Source organism: Mobula hypostoma, chromosome 22 (assembly GCF_963921235.1).
Source record: "Mobula hypostoma chromosome 22, sMobHyp1.1, whole genome shotgun sequence".
Classification (NCBI taxonomy): Eukaryota; Metazoa; Chordata; class Chondrichthyes; order Myliobatiformes; family Myliobatidae; genus Mobula; species Mobula hypostoma.
In genome coordinates, this window is record NC_086118.1 from 56009907 (window position 1) to 56026130 (window position 16224).

General features: G+C 39.9%; 1 protein-coding gene across 5 annotated transcripts in view; it reads left to right on the forward strand.

The window, feature by feature from the left end:
- The window catches only part of rhot1a (ras homolog family member T1a), an 80388-nt gene that overhangs the window by 8456 nt on the left and 55708 nt on the right, over positions 1-16224 (forward strand). For 3 of the 5 annotated variants that reach the window (XM_063030645.1, XM_063030646.1, XM_063030647.1), the window contains exons 2-3: positions 8826-8884; positions 15799-15880. In XM_063030645.1, coding sequence (XP_062886715.1) covers positions 8826-8884; positions 15799-15880 — 141 coding nt within the window. Of the gene's footprint in view, positions 1-8825; positions 8885-12911; positions 12964-15798; positions 15881-16224 lie in introns of all 5 variants that reach the window. The other 2 variants (XM_063030648.1, XM_063030649.1) reach the window with 2 other exon arrangements.

Genomic DNA, 16224 nt, shown 5'->3' on the forward strand with positions numbered 1-16224 from the left:
TTCTGCTGAAAAAGACCACAACCCCTGTCAGTGTCTTTCACAACACCTTTCCGTCCAGCTTTCTCTAGAACCTTCTCCCATTTCCACCATCCTGATTGGCTGACCCAGCATTCCTAAGTTGAACATCACAACCCCTTGGCTTTAATGAAAACTCAAACACTATCAGCAGAACACACTGCTTCTACAGAAAACCTATTAAATGAAATACCCTACAGCGTTAGCAGTAAAAATCTTAACCAGGGTGTTACAGTTATAGTACGTCATGTTGTGCCTGATAGGGTGAGCTGGTAGTTTCTCAGATTTCTGCCAAAAGCATTGAACTACTTATTTGAGATGAACAATTGGGGATTCTCTTCAAAGTATAACCATCAGGCTCCTGAACCAGCATGGATAACTTCACTCACCTCAACTCTGAACTGATTCTACAACCTACAGACTACAACTCATTTTCTCAGTATTATTTATTCTTATTTTCACAATTTGTTGTCTTTTGCACATCGGTTGCTTGTTAGTCTTTGTTTGTGTATAGATTTTCATAAATTCTATTGTATTTCTTTATATACCTGTAAATGCTTGAAATAAAATAATCACAAGATGGTATATGGTGACATACACACAGTGGCCACACTTAATTAGTCACTGAGTGTATGTTCGTGGCCTTCTGCTGCTGAAGCCAATCCACTTCAAGGTTCAACATGTTGTGTACACCACTTTTGTAACATGTGGTTATTTGAGTTACTGTTGCCTTCCTGTCAACCTGAACCAGTCTGGCCATTCTCCTCTGACCTCTCTCATTAACAAGGTGTTTTCACCCCAGAACTGCCACTCACTGGATGTTTTTTGATTCTTGCACCGTTCTTTGAAGTTTGACCATTCTCTGTAAACTCTAGACAGTTGTGCACGAAAATCTCAGGTGATCAGCAGTTTCTGAGATGCTCTAACAATCCCATCTGGCACCAACAATCACTCCATGGTCAAAATTGCTTTCCCATTCTGATGTTTGGTCTGAACAACGACTGAACCTCTTGACCATGTTTGCTTGCTTTTATGCACTGAGTTGCTGCCACATAATTAGCTGATTAGATATTTGCATAAATGAGCAGGTGTACAGATGTACCTGTTAAAGTGACCACTGAGTATGTATTGGCTTTGACTTTGATTTTGAATTTGGACATTTTACCCATGTTTTGTTTTTGTGCAAAGTTGTGTGCCACTGGAGGGCTAAGTAGAACATGTGACATTAAAAAAATAGTATGTTGAAAAAGCTCAGTATGACAGCCGCATCTGTGGAGAGGGAAGCAATTCAGATGAATTATCTGGTCCATAACCTTTCATCAAAATTGTAGCTAGTTCACTGGATTTGACAGAAAATTGGGAGGAAGCAATTGTAATGCTTCTGAAATGAAAGCACTGTTATACAGGTAAATCTGATCATCCAAAATGACAAGAGTCCACAAAATCTAGATGAGTAAATTAGCAAACTGTCATTATTAATCTTGGAAATGGGAAACTTCTGTGCTCTTTTACAAGTTATGTCATGGGATTCGTTAATAGGAAGGTGACGCTGTGAGTTAATGGACAACTGTGCACTTGCTAAATTATAGGCTCTGTAGTTGGAATGAATTGTGAACATAGATGAGAGGTTTCATGCATGAGAGAGTTGGTTTGACATGTCGGTAGTACAATAATGTGCAAGCACGGGGCTCTTGAAAATTAAGTTCATTCCTTAATAACTTTTCCGAAATAATTTATTAAAATGCTATTTTAACAAAGGGAGTCAAACTTAAGAAGGATATGATTTTTATATCCTATTTAAGGAAATGAACTAGGGACAGATTATTATAAAACAGCTGACAAGCAAATTGCTGCATGCGCAACACAAAACAAAATGCTGGGGGAAATCAGCAGGTCTCGCAGCATCTATCAAATGAATAAACAGCTGACATTTCAGGCTGAGACCCTTCTTCAGGACTAGAAAAGAAGGGGGAAGCCACTTGGCCTGCCCTGCTGAGTTACTCCAGCACTTAGTGTGTGGTGCTTTGAATTTCCAGCACTTCTCTTATTTATGATATGCTGCGTGTGCTCATAGGACAGTAACTGTCATTTAAATAATGTTCAGTGAAGATTGAAACTGATCCTTGGTGTTACCAGAAGAAATGAGTTAACTAGCTTTCTAAGTAGTATATGTGTGAGTATTTATGTTTCAGTGGTAAAGGAGCTATAAGTTTATTGTGAATTATGAACTGCAAGGCTTTTGGTTAGGATTGGACTGAGAGCTGGTTGTGAATAAGCAGGTCATTTTCAGGTTGGGAGAGAGGACTCACTGGGTAGAATTGCTGCAGCTCCAGCTGCTCATATTCTATATCATTTTGAGGATTGCTAGTTGAATGCATGAATTCTGAGGACGATACAGAGAAGCAGAGGGATTATAAATGGGCTAAGTTACTCAACAAGGACAAGACAAGTGGAATATAATATGTGAGAAAGATTAGGATCATCAATTTCCGTAGATATGGATGAATTGATTATTTGGAATTGTGAGAGTTTGGGAAAAAAATTCAGAGGCATTTCATGGTCTTAAGCATGAATCACTGAAAATGAACATACAGATAAAGCAAGCAGATAGGAAGGCAAACAATGTGCTAGCAATAAAACTTGAGTAATAAAGGTGTCTTACTGCAGTGAAGTAGAGTCCTAATGAGGCTGCACTTGCTATTTTGAGAACAGATATGATTTCCCTTTCTGAGAAATGATACTACTTATCAAAGTGGGATTACAACCAAGAATTACCAAAATGTTTCTTGGGACAAGAGCAATCTCTCACCGGAGAAGAGAATAGACTAGGCACTCTAGAGTTTATAAGAATGAAGTGAACTCATTAATATGCACAATTCTTAATGGTTCTTGACAGCATTGATTTAAGGGTTATGTTTCCTCTGGCAAGCGTCACAGTCTGAGAATAAGAGGCTGGCCATAAAGGATAGAGAAGAGAAGTTTCTTCAGGTGAAATTTTTCGTCCGATTAATCTTTGTAATTCTCTCCCTTGAGGGCAGTATAGGCTTGTTCATTATCTTGAAGTCATAAATTGATGAATTAGGAGAATTGAAGGATTAGCACAGGACAGTGATGACAAACTAAAAAGATAAGCTGTGATCTAACTCAATAGGTGAGTAGATACAAGTGGATGAAGACCTCCAAAGCCTGTATTCTGCTAATCTTGTAGTCTTTATAGTTCATGGCTTGTGCACATTGAAAATAAATTTGAGTCATATTCTTAGCAAAGCAGGTTGCAATGAATTACAAAGAGATCCTGATCAGTTAAGAGTATGGGCTGAGGAATGGCAAATAGATTTCAAATAAGATAAAAGTGAGATGATGCATTTTGGACATTGAAATCAGAGTAGGACCTATACACTGAGTGCTGTGGACCGGAGCCACCTGGGAGTGCAAGTATACTGTTCACTGAAAACAGACGTAAAAGGAAGCAGGATGATACTTGCTTACTGCCTGTTGCACTGCTGGCATTTAGGACAGCAATGAAGTTCCTCCAACTTGGCGGTGTTCAGGGCTTCCTTTATCATGTCAGTAGCTTCCTCACAGTTTTCCCTACTGTCAGTCATGAAAGTCCTGGGTGGAGACTCAAGAATACCGTCACTCTCAGATGTAGAAGTATTCTTCATTGCTGCATCATGACGTGGAAACCATAGAAAGGGTGCAGAGTAGATTTACAAGGATGTTGCCTGGATTGGGGAGCATGCCTTATGAGGATAGGTTGAGTGAACTCGGCCTTTTCTCCTTGGAGCAACGGAGGATGAGAGGTGACCTAATAGAGGTATATAAGATGATGAGAGGCATTGATCATGTGGATAGTCAGAGGCTTTTCCCCAGGGCTGAAATGGCTAGCACGAGAGGGCAAAATTTTAAGGTGCTTGGAAGCAGGTACAGAGGAGATGTCGGGGTAAGTTTTTTATGCAGAGAGTGGTGAGTGTGTGGAATGGGCTGCTGATGGCGGTGGTGGTGGAGGCGGAAATGATAGGGTCTTTTAAGAGACTCCAGGGTGGCTACATGGAACTTAGAAAATAGGGGGCTATGGGTAAAGCCTAGGTAGTTCTAAGGTAAGGACATGTTCGGCACAGCTTTGTGGGCCAAAGGGCCTGTATTGTGCTGTAGGTTTTCTATGTTTCTATTTGTAGCAATTTTACTTTACCAATCAGTGTTGTTAGCTCTGAGCTGAATTCCACCCCCCCCCCGGCAAACCTGGAGGACCAGTGGACCAATCTTAATCTGTCCTCTACCCTTTGACCTGTTTGGCGTGCATAACCCCACCAAGAGCTAAGGCATAAAGCCCTAACTCCAGCCAGCATAGCTGTCCGGGTCATTGAGGCACGCAAGCCTCCAACCACGACAAGGTTGTGATCCTCTTGGAGGAAACAGGGTGGTGAAGAAGGCATTTATCATGCTGGCCTTCAGGCAGGACATTGACTTCAGGAGTAGGGACATTATGTTACAGTTATATAAGTTGTTTGTGAGACCACATTTGAAGTATTGTGTACAGTTTTGGTCACTCTTTTACAGGAAAAACATTGTCAAGCTGGAGAAACTGCAGAAAATATTTATGAAGATGCTACCTCGACTAAAGGGTCTGAGTTATAGGAAGAATTTGGCCACACCAGATCTTTATTCCTTAGAGCGTAAGAGAAACCGTACAAGTTTACAAAATCATAAGGAGTATACACTCATAGTCTTTTTCCCAGGGTTGGGGAGTCCAAAGCTAGAGGTAATTTCTTTACACAGAGGGGAGTGAGTACCTGGAATGAACTGTCAAAGGATGGTAAAAGAGAGCCATGTGGATGGAGGGGCTTGGAGGGCTAAGGGCCAGGTGCAGGCACTGCCATTGATCAATTGGGTAGAAGGGCCTGTCTCTGTGCTTTATTACTCTATATAACATGCCTGACAATCAATGGTTCAAAGCCAACAATAGGAATTTTAAGTTGTATTTGTTTTGGGAAAAAAATAATTTGGGTTTCAGACTTTAATTGTGGCTATTGGAATTGTTTTCATAGAATTATAGACTCCTGACAGAAAATATCAATCTTAAATGCAAGAGGCCTATCTTCTAGAACTTAGTTTATATCAGGAATTTTCATTATTGTGGATGTTGGGAGTTTCCTTATAGTTTCTACAATTAAAAAAACTTTTGAAAATAAGGTCTCCCTCTAGTGATAAACACAAGAGATTCTGCAGTTGCTGGAAATCTTGAGGAACAAACACAAAATGCTGGAGGAACACAGCAGGACAGGCAGCATTTATGGAGAGGAATAAACAGTCAATGATTTGGGCTGAGACCCTAGTGGTGATTGTGAGAATCTCCAACAGGCTTAGGTTAGGGTAAATTAATATAGGGACAGTGCCATGAGATCAGAATTATCAGTTTGAATTTTAACCTTTATATCGGTTTTGAAATTGTACTAGTAGCTTCATATTGGCATTTGGAATACAAGTTTTCCAAGTGTACTCCTACGTTTCACCCCAACTCTTTCCATTCCATCACTTGCCAGGGTGCTGCAGTTTCCTCCCACAATCCAAATATGTACCCATGCAGTCATGGGGAGAAAATACAAACTCCTTACAGGCAGTGCCAGATTTGAACCTGAACTCTGGCACCCAAACTATAATGGCATCACGCTAACCGTTATACTATCGTGGCGCCCTAAGATTTAAAAGAAGTTTGGATAAGTACGTAGATGGGAGGAGTATGTAGGGGTATGGTCCAAGTGCAGGCTGATGGAGTTAGTCAGAGTAACAGTTTGGCACAGACTAGATGGGCCGAAGACCCTGTTTCGGTGCTGTAGTGCTCTGTGACTAGTTTTGTTGGTGATTCAGCCATCTTGTTTCTGAGTTTACTCTTGTTTGTAAGTTGACCGATGTTTTGATACACTTAGGTTAAGTTACAGCTAGAGACATGTCAGAGGTAACTTATTGTTGTATTATTTGTTTGTCTCATATGTCATATATACACAGGAAAAGCACAAGATCCTTTTTCAAGTTTTCTGTTAATACAAGTACAGATAAAAATCTACAACATGAAAGGTCATTCAGCTGCTCTGTCCTACCTGTTTCAAAATGTGTTTGCATCATATATATTGTAGCAGGTTTCTAATTTATTGACATTGCTTAGATGTGTGGATTTAATGCTCGTGACCTCTAGTTAATTATTCATTGTCAAAGACATACATAACTTGTTCAATCTGAGAACAGTCCATTTGTTTCTTGTACATTTCCCACTCACAAGTCCCAGAATAGAAACCTTCATAAAAAAAAAATCATTTTTACGTTTCTCCCAGGCTGAGACGCAGTCAATGATGTTTCCCAGGCTGAATAATTTCAGTATCTCATAGTCTGCCATGCCCTCTTTTTATATGCAACATTATGCTTTCCTCCTTACCTAATGTTATAAACTCTGTTAGATATTCTTCAGGAATAAAACCTTTCTTCATTATGTTTCTATAATTAGCCCTTCTGAAGCTGGTGCCCACTCACAGCATCACGTGGAAAGCCCTTAGACTATCTTAGCAACCCAGATGTTTACTAATTTGCCTGAAATTACCAGTTTCAAATCCTACATTTTGCACGACAACGATATGACACTAGCCATCTGCTCACCCCTGAATTTTCTACAGTATTCCTTGAGCCATCATTAATTTCTTCTGTTAATTCTTGGCCATTGCAGTATGTTTTCCCCTTCACTTCTTATCATCCATTCCTTTGTGTCTATTTGTACATTCTGCTGCCATTGACATTGCATTTGGCCTGTGGGTTTATCAGTAACTTTCTCTATTTACATTGGTGCAATTATACACCTAGTAGCCACTTTATACCTGTGTACCTGCTCATTAATGCCAATATCTAATCAGCCAGTCAAGTTGCATCTCAATGTATAAAGGCATGCAAACATGGTCAAGAAGTTCAGTTGTTGTTCAGACCAGACATCAGAATGGAGAAGAAATGTGGTCTACGTGACATTGACCATGGAATGTTTGTTGGTGCCAGATGTGGTGGTTCGAGCATCTCAGAAACTGCTGATCTCCTGGGATTTTTACACACAACAGTCTCTAGAGCAGGGGTTCCCAATTTTTCTTATGTCATGGATCCCTCAATGGATTTCACCTTAAATAATTGTGAGGTGATATATTTTAGATGTTCAAACCAGGATAGGACCTGTACGGGGAATGGCAGGGCACTGATGAGTGTGTGGAGCAGAGTAATCTGGAAGTTTTATAAGAGTACATGTCTCTGAAAGGAGCCCATGTAAGTAGACATGGTGGTGAGGAGGGTGTTTAGAATGCTGGCCTTCATCAGGTAAGGCATCAAGTTTAAGAGAAGTGACATCACGTAGCAATTGTGTAAGTTGTAGACTAAAGGGCCAGTACTGTTCTATGTTTCCCAGAATTGCATGGGAAACTGCTGCAGGGTGGGAAGTGGTTGATGGGGATGGAGAATTTTCAGAATTATTTTTCTCAGGGTTTCTTCAGCAGGCTACTGAATGATTTTGGCATCTTCCATTGTATTGAAAGGGAAAAGGATGGGAAAATGTGTCTTGTGGTATCTTGTTGGAGCTGATTGACAGTGCAAAGAATGATCCATTGAATGACGAAGCTGGTGGGGTGGAAGGTGAGGACCAAAGAACTCCTTCCTTGCTTTCTCCAGGAGGAACTGCAGTGAGAGCAATGGTGTGAGAGGTAGATGGGAAACAGTCAAGACCCTGACAGGAAGTCATGGTTCAGAAGGAAGGAAGATATGTCTGAGGCATCTGGGTGGGAAGTCTCATCATCTATTCAAACACAGCAGAGATGGAGGAACTGGGAGAATGAAATGAAGTCCTTGCAGGAACCAAGCTGGAAGAAACGTAATTAAGACTGCAGTGGGAGTCTGTAGGCTTACAAAAGATGTGTGTGGTTCTTGTGTTCTGAGATGGAGAGATGCAGAATAAAAGACAGATGGTCCATGTGAAAGTGATAACAGGATGGAAATTCAGGTAATGAGTTTTGTGAGTGAGAACCAGCACCAATCCAGTTACTGATATACTCGAGACACAGCACATTTTTTTGTACTTTGTGTAAAAGGATGAAACAAAGACAGCTTCATGTATCCCACAATGAGGCAGGCAGGCAAACCTTTGTGCATGCAAACCTAAAGTGCTTCAAATAAGAATTTGTCATGCTTTGCTAGAGCAAGTGCTCTTCTCTAGGATTTCTTCAGTAGACCATAAGGCTGTAAGACATTAGACCGTTGAGTCTGCTCCACCATTCCATCACGGCTAGTTTATCATCCCTCTCAACCCCATCTTCCTGCCTTCTCCCTTTAACCTTTGATGCCCTTACTAATCAAGAGCCTATCAGCACCTGCTTTAAACATACTCAATGACTTGTCTTCCACAGCTGTCTGTGGCAATGAATTTCACAGATTTGCCACCCCTGGCTAAAGAAATTCCTCCTCATTTCTGTACTAAGGAGACGTGTCATTCCATTCTGAGGCTATGCCCTTTGGCACTAGACTTCCACACTAAACATTACTGCTTGCCTCTCTATATAATTTTGGCATTTTCATACTGATTTTTTTTTGAGTAAAGCCTCTTTGGGAACACTAAACATGGGAAAGTGATTAAGCAGATATTTAAAGCAAACTCTGCTTGATGTATGTTTGGTTAAGGCCCTTACCACCTCACCAGATATTAGCAATGAATTGTAAACCTGCTGGTGAACCACCTGATGTGCTGACAGGTGATCATGACTAAAGAATAAAGTTATTTATTTTCCTTTGTGCAGCTAAGGTGGGGAAGACATCTTTGATTATGTCTCTGGTCAGTGAAGAGTTTCCTGAAGAGGTATGTGACTTGTTTTCTTTTAATTTAGGCCAATGTGCCCCAGCAGTCTCACTTTTTCTTGAAACTAGATTATGGTAGAATCGTACAATTTACAGCAAAGAAGATCATTCATACCGTTACTGCTATGTTATTTTGTTGAACAACCCAAGTTAAAATATTCTTATTTTCATGTTCTGCATAGCCTTGCAGATTGTTCAGTTTCAGAGATGCACCCTATTTGGATTTTGAAAATTACCTTCAATGTTACTTCCACTCTCCTTTCACATAGTGCTTTCCGGATCATTATACTTTCTTAAAATGACTTTGGTTCACTGGATTGTTTGCACATTATTTTAAGAAAAATGAATGAACCCACCTTTAGCTAAGAGGCTAATTTTCACACTGTTGGTGATTATTTTCCATTCTGCATTCAGAAAACTGGTCTCTAATTTTGATGGCAGTATCCTCAGTCAAAAATCATGCTAGTATAAACTTTAGTCACCTTGATTAATTTGGTCCCTATTTTAAGGTGATTGAAAGAAAGTAGTTACTCGTGTGAATTTTAATTTGGTGGCTGATACTGATTCATGATCTCAAGGGGAACATGAGGGGAAACTTCTACACTCAGAGGGTCATTAGAGTGTAGAACGAACAAGTGGTGCATGCTCAATTTTAACATTTAATTGAAATTTGAATAGATATACGGATGGCAGAGGTATGGATGACTATGGTCCGGGTGCAGGTTGATGAGTCTAAGCAGTTTAAATGGTTTGGCACACACTGGATGGACCAAAGGGCCTGTTTCTGTTTTGTACTTTCCCTTGATAAGGTGATGGCAAATAGCCTTCTTGAACCACTGTGGCCGTTCTGATGTAGGAGACACTGTACCAAGACTGAAACAAAGCAACAGAAACAAGACTCTGGGCCTCTACTCACTGGAGTTTAGAATGAGGGGGAATCTCATTGAAACCTATCGAATATTGAAAGAGCTAGATAGAGTGGACCTGGAGAGTATGTTTCCAGTAGTTGGGAGAGGCCAAGTCCTTGCTATATTTAAAGCAAAAGTTGATAGGTTCTTGAGTAGTAACAGCATCAAAGGTTATGGAAAGAAAGCAAGAGAATGGGGTTAAGAAGGAAAATAAATAAGCCATGATTAAATGGTGGCGCAAACTCAATGGGCTAAATGACCTAATTCTGCTCTTGTGCCTTAATGGGCTTGTGGATGTTTCCTATAGTGGGGTAGTTTAGGACCAGAGGGCACAGCTCAGAATACAAGGACGTCCCTTTAGAACAGAGATAAGAAGGAATTTCTTTAACCAGAGGGCAGTGAATCTATGGAATTCATTGCCACAGATGGTTGAGGAGGCCAAGTTATTCAGTATACTTAAAACAGAGGCTGATAGGTTCTTGATTAATAAGGGTGTCGAATGTTATGGGGAGAAGGTAGGAGAATGGGGTTGAGGGGATTAATAAATCAATCATGATAGAGAAGTAGATCTGACATAATGGGCCAAATAGCCTAACCTACTCCTATGTCTTATGGTCCTATAATTCCAAGTCAGGATGGTGTGTAACTTGGAGAGAAACATGTAGGTGTGATGTTTCCATGTGCTTGAAGCTATTGTGGTCGTTGATTTGGCATTAGTCTAGGAGAGTTATTGTAATGCATTTTGTGGGTGGTACATTTTGCAGTCGTTGTGTATTAATGGTGTAGACATGAACATATAGGGGAATGAATGGGATACCAGTAAAACATCTGCTTTATTCTGGATTATGTTTTTCATCTTTATTTAAAGATACAGCACGTGATACAGGCCATTCTGACGCAGTGAGCCCACACCGCCCAATTACACCTGTGTGTCCAATTAACCTACTATCCCATACAAACTCCTTAAAGACAGCGGAAGGAATTGAACCTGGGTTGCTAGTGCTGTAATAGCATTAAACTAACCACTTCTCTATGCGCTGCTATTAAGATTCAGCTCTGAGGAACTCCTGAAATACTGTCCTGAGCCTGGAATGTTAGATTTCTTGTTGTTAGAACTGCAGTTTCTAGGCAAGTGGATGAGTACTGTATCACACTACCTACTTGTAGATGGTGGAGAGATGAGCTGCTCACCTTAGGATATCCAGCCTCTGATCTGTTCTCATAACTACAGCATTTAAGTAACTGGTCAGCAGTGACCCCTAAGTGGCATTGGTTGGAGATGACCATTCCCCAGCACTTTTGTGGCAAAAATGTTACTTGCCACGTATAAGCCCATGACAGAATGTTGTCCAGGACTTGTTCAATCAGGTATGAACTGCTTCATTTGCTGTGAGTCAAACATACAGTCGTCAGTAAACATTACATCTTTGATGGAAGGAACGTCATTATTGAAGCAGCTGAAGGTGTTGTGCCAAGGACATTGCCCTGAGAAACCCCTGCAATGATATCCTGGGCCTGGACAGATTGACCATCCTCCATTATGCAAAGTTTTCATTTAGCCAAATATCACCTTCATGTTAAGACAAACTCTCTCTCCTCATCTCCGGAATTCAGATTTTTGGACCAAAGTAGTGTTGCAATCTGGAGCCAAGTGATCAAAATCAAAGCAAGTTTTATTATCAAAGTACATTATATGTCACCATATACTACCCTGAGATGCATTTTCTTGTGGGCATACTCAATAAATCTATAGAATAGTAACCATAAGAGAATCAATGAAAGATTTCGGAAGACAACAGATCGTGCAGATACAAAAAGAAGAAACAATAATAATAAATAAGCTGTAAATATCAAGAACATGAAATGAAGAGTCCTTGAAAGTGAGTCCATTGATTGTGGGAACATTTCAGTGATGGGGCAAGTGAAGTTATCCCCTTTTGTTCAAGAGCCTGATGGGTGAGGGGTAGTAACTGTTCCTGAACTTGGTGGTGTCAGTCCTGAGATTTTTGTACCTTCTTCCCGATGGCAGTAGCAAGAAGAGCAAAAAGGGCTGTATCCAGTACTTTTTGTAGGAATTTTCTATTCAAGGTCATTGATGTTTACATACTAGGCTGTGATGCAGCCAGTCAATATACTTTCCACCAGACATCTATAAAAGTTTGTCAAAGTTATAGATGTTATGCCAAATCTCCACGATCTCCTAGGGAAGTAGAGGCACTGCCATGCTTTCTTCGGTGTGCTGGGCCCAGGACAAGTCCTCTGAAATAAGGTCCAAGCAATATCTGTGTTGTTCCCCCTGTTGTTTTTTTATTTCTTCCTGGACACAAAGTTTGGGCCAGCAGTATTTTTCACTGAGAGCAAACAGCATATAATTAGGAGCCAGTTGCCTGATATAAAGTGGTATGCAGTCCCATGAGATAGTTCTAGTAAGGTGTCCAAAGTAACTTTATATTTAAAATCATCTTACTTTATATACACACAGTCTATGTATATAAGCTAATCTTATGTATATACAGTCACACTCAGAGTTACTTGTACATTGTCTTTTATAGGATTGATTTATAATATTTATTGTGTTTTTTAATGCTGCATCAGATCCAGAGTAACAGTCATTTTGTTCTCCTTTACACTCGTGTACTGAAAAACAGCAGTAAACAATCTTGAATCTTAAATATTAATTTATTTTATATGTATAAGTTTTGTTATGATCTGGAATGCACAGCAAGAAAGGTTATGGAGTTCAATGATAACTTTTAATAAAGATTGATATGTTGCTGAAATTGAATAGTTTGCGAGTCTCTGGAGAAAGAAATGGGAAATACTCTTGCTAAAAGGATAGGAAGATGACCTGGTTCCTGGTCCCTGTCAATTTCTCTCTGTGATTGTTCTTGAATGCAAGAATGGGAACAGCACAATGTACTTGGGATTCATTTAACAGGGTTAAGTATATTTAGAATGTACAAAGCCTGAATATTATAACGAAAACATTTAGTTACATCAGTCATGGACAAACTTTAAACTCAGTCTTGCACATTTGAATTTGTTAAGATGTTTCATTGTCTCTGCTGTGTAAGAATAAATATCATTAAGAACAAAATCTTGCTGCTCTTTTCGATTTAGGTAATTTTCTCACAGTGGATATGGTGAACAAATCTGAAAACTAGGTGGTGGGGTGAGGAAGATTAATTTCCTTTCAGTCAGCAATGTTGATTCTCTTTTTATAGTCCAGCAAATCCATAAAGGAATAAATTTTAGATTTTCTGACCGTGTTCCCTCCTTACTTGCACTCACTTGAACTTGAGATCCTGCTGATAAGATGCCTTTATTTCTTGACCTGTCTTTACTTGACGTTCATCGAAGATCTTCTACTTACTCATAATTATTGCCAAGACAATGGGGCGGCACGTTGGTGTAGTGTGGGTTTCCTGTGACTGTGCGGGTTTCCTCGGAATCCTCTGGTTTCTTCCCACAACCAGTTGGTAGGTTAATTGGTCGTTGTAAATTGTCCCGTGATTAGACTAGGATTAAATTGGGGTGGCGTGGCTCAAAGTGCCAGAAGGGCCTACTTCACCCTGTATCTCAATAATAAATAAATAAACCTTGAGTTTATTTGAGCAGGAAATAAATAATTAAGCCTTGAGCAAGGCCCTTAACCACACATTGCTCTGCGACAACGCCAGTGCCAAGCTGTATCAGCCCTAGTGCCGTGCCCTTCCCTTGGACAACATCGGTGGTGTGGAGAGGGGAGACTTGCAGCATGGGCAACTGCTGGTCTTCCATACAACCTTGCCCAGGTCTGCGTCCTGGAAACCTTCCAAGGTGCAAATCCATGGTCTCATGAGACTAATGGATGCCTATAAATAAACTACTTGCCAAAAATTCGGATGAATCTTCTCCGATAATGGGGAAATTTGCATTTAAACCTATGATACTTTACAGCGGATTTTACAAACCATTCAGATGTTTTCCAGAGGTAAGGCTACTTGTGTTCCCTCTCACATTCCCTTAGTCCACTTTCCAACATCTATGTATTTTATGCTATTTTACTAATTAAATCTATAATTGGAAAAAAATCCTTAACTTGTCAAAGTTAATTTTGCAAGTATTTTACCTGCATTTAAGAAATAAGTACCTCAGTGCATGACAACCAGTGAAGTAATATTATTGACACGTTTAATTGGCAGATATTGTTGATAAAATACACCTCTGCTTTCAAGTCACTGATACTGCTTTCATCGAGAAGTTTGAAGGTCAAAACCTGAAAGCAGCACAACACACCTGGTCTACAGGACAGGCGAGGTTCATGTCCTCTTGTGTGCTTCTGGAACTTGAATAACCTGCACCACCCTCCCCAAAGTACTGAGTGCTATAACCAGTGCTATATCTGCAGGTACCTTCAAATCCTCTCACAGGATCCTTAGCCAAAATCCCTAACATCGAGGCCTTAATTACACTCAAGTTGGCCAGTCCATTATAGTCCCAAAACAGACTTGGCAGCTTGAAATCTATCACAGGAAGAAATGAGAATCATAGAATTCAGCTCAGGCATACTCATGATGCCTACCTACACTAATCCAACCTGGCTGCATTAAGCCCTTCTTCTCCAAATGGCGTTTACTAGATGGATAGCGAAAAACATTGAAGGATGTTCTCAAAACCTTGGGGAGAAAATGCATCTTTCCCCATTACCAGCTGGGAATCAATGGCCCATTATCAACCAAGCTGAAGGAGCATTCAGGATGGTACTGGGAAACTTAAGTGCATGATGCATTAGAAACCAGAACACACCTGCACACATCCACCTGCACACATTTCAGTAATTTTACTAAATTGGACAGTGCCAAAAGTCTGCTAAAACCTACTGGTAAAATAGATCTAATAAAAGATCATTACTTAGTAGAAACATAGACAGTACAGCACTGAACAGGCCATTTGGTCCACAATGTGCCAATCTTGATGCCAATTCATTCTAATCGTCGTCCTCCTGTGTATCATCCATCTGCCTCCATTCCTTTTAGGTATTTATTGCATTACAGCGTGGAATAGGCACTTCCAGACCTTTGAGCCACACCACTCAGCAACCCAGCCTAATCACAGGACAATTTACAATGACCAATTAACCTACCATCCGGTGTATCTTTGAGCTGTGGGTGGAAACCCACGGGGTCATGGGGAGAACATACAAACTCCTTACAGACGGCGATGGGAATTGAACCCCAATTGCTGGTACTATAAAGTGATGTGCTAACCATTATGCTACCATACCGTGTCTATCTAAAAGCTGCTTAAACTGCCTGCTTTCACCACTACCCATGGTAACCCATCCCTGGCACCTGCCCCACTCTGTATAAAATAAAACAAAAACTTCCCCCTCTAACCTTAAAAGCATGTCCTCTGGTGCTTGACATTGCTGCCCTAGGGAAAACTGTCTACCCTGTCTTTGCTTCTCATAATTGTAAAAGTCTCCCCTCAATCTCTAAAACACTCTAGGGAGAACAACCCAAATTTATCCAACCTTTCCTTATAGCTCATACCCTCTAATCCACGTTGCATCTCAGTAAACCTCTTCTATACCCTCTCCTTGATCTACAGGAAGAAGGTACATCAGGGAGGAGGTACGGGAACCTGAAACCACACACTCAACAATTCAGGAGTAGCTTCTTTCCCTCTGCCAACCAATTTCTGAATGGACATTGAACCCATGAACACTACCTCACTACTTTTCGTTCTCTTTTTGCACTATTTATTTAATTAAACTTTTTAAATATATATATAGTAGTTTACAGTTTTTATTGTTATGCATTGCAATGTGCTGCTGCCACATAACAAATTTCATGACATCCCAATGATATTAAACCTGATTCTGAATCTGATTCATAATTTTAAATATGAACTGTGTTTATTACCATGACTCAGTCTTTGGTTAAGTCACACTTTGCTATTTGTCATTTTTAAATTTACTTTTGAATAACATACTATGGTTATGCACTTATTTCTATTTTAAAAGGTTCCTCTACGAGCAGAAGAAATCACTATCCCAGCAGATGTCACTCCAGAGAAGGTCCCTACACACATAGTAGACTATTCAGGTAAAGAAAAGTCCATCATCAAATAGCAACAAAAAGTCTTTTACTAGAAAATGCTTCTTCCATCTTTCTGCCATTTTGAGATATTGGACCAGATTTTTCCAGAAGCAATATTAAAAAAAATCACATTTCAAATAGGTATCACCAGTTTAAATAGCTCAGTTATCTTAAGCCTATGGATAAACCAAATGCTTTAAATTCAGTTTGTTATTTTAAGCCCACTTTCATAGTTACCAACATTTATCTTAAAGAGTAATTCTAAATATTAACAACAGGATGACTTTTGAAATTTTGAATTTCACTTCAGTGCCAGCTGAAATTGATACTGCAGAAATAACTGATGGAAA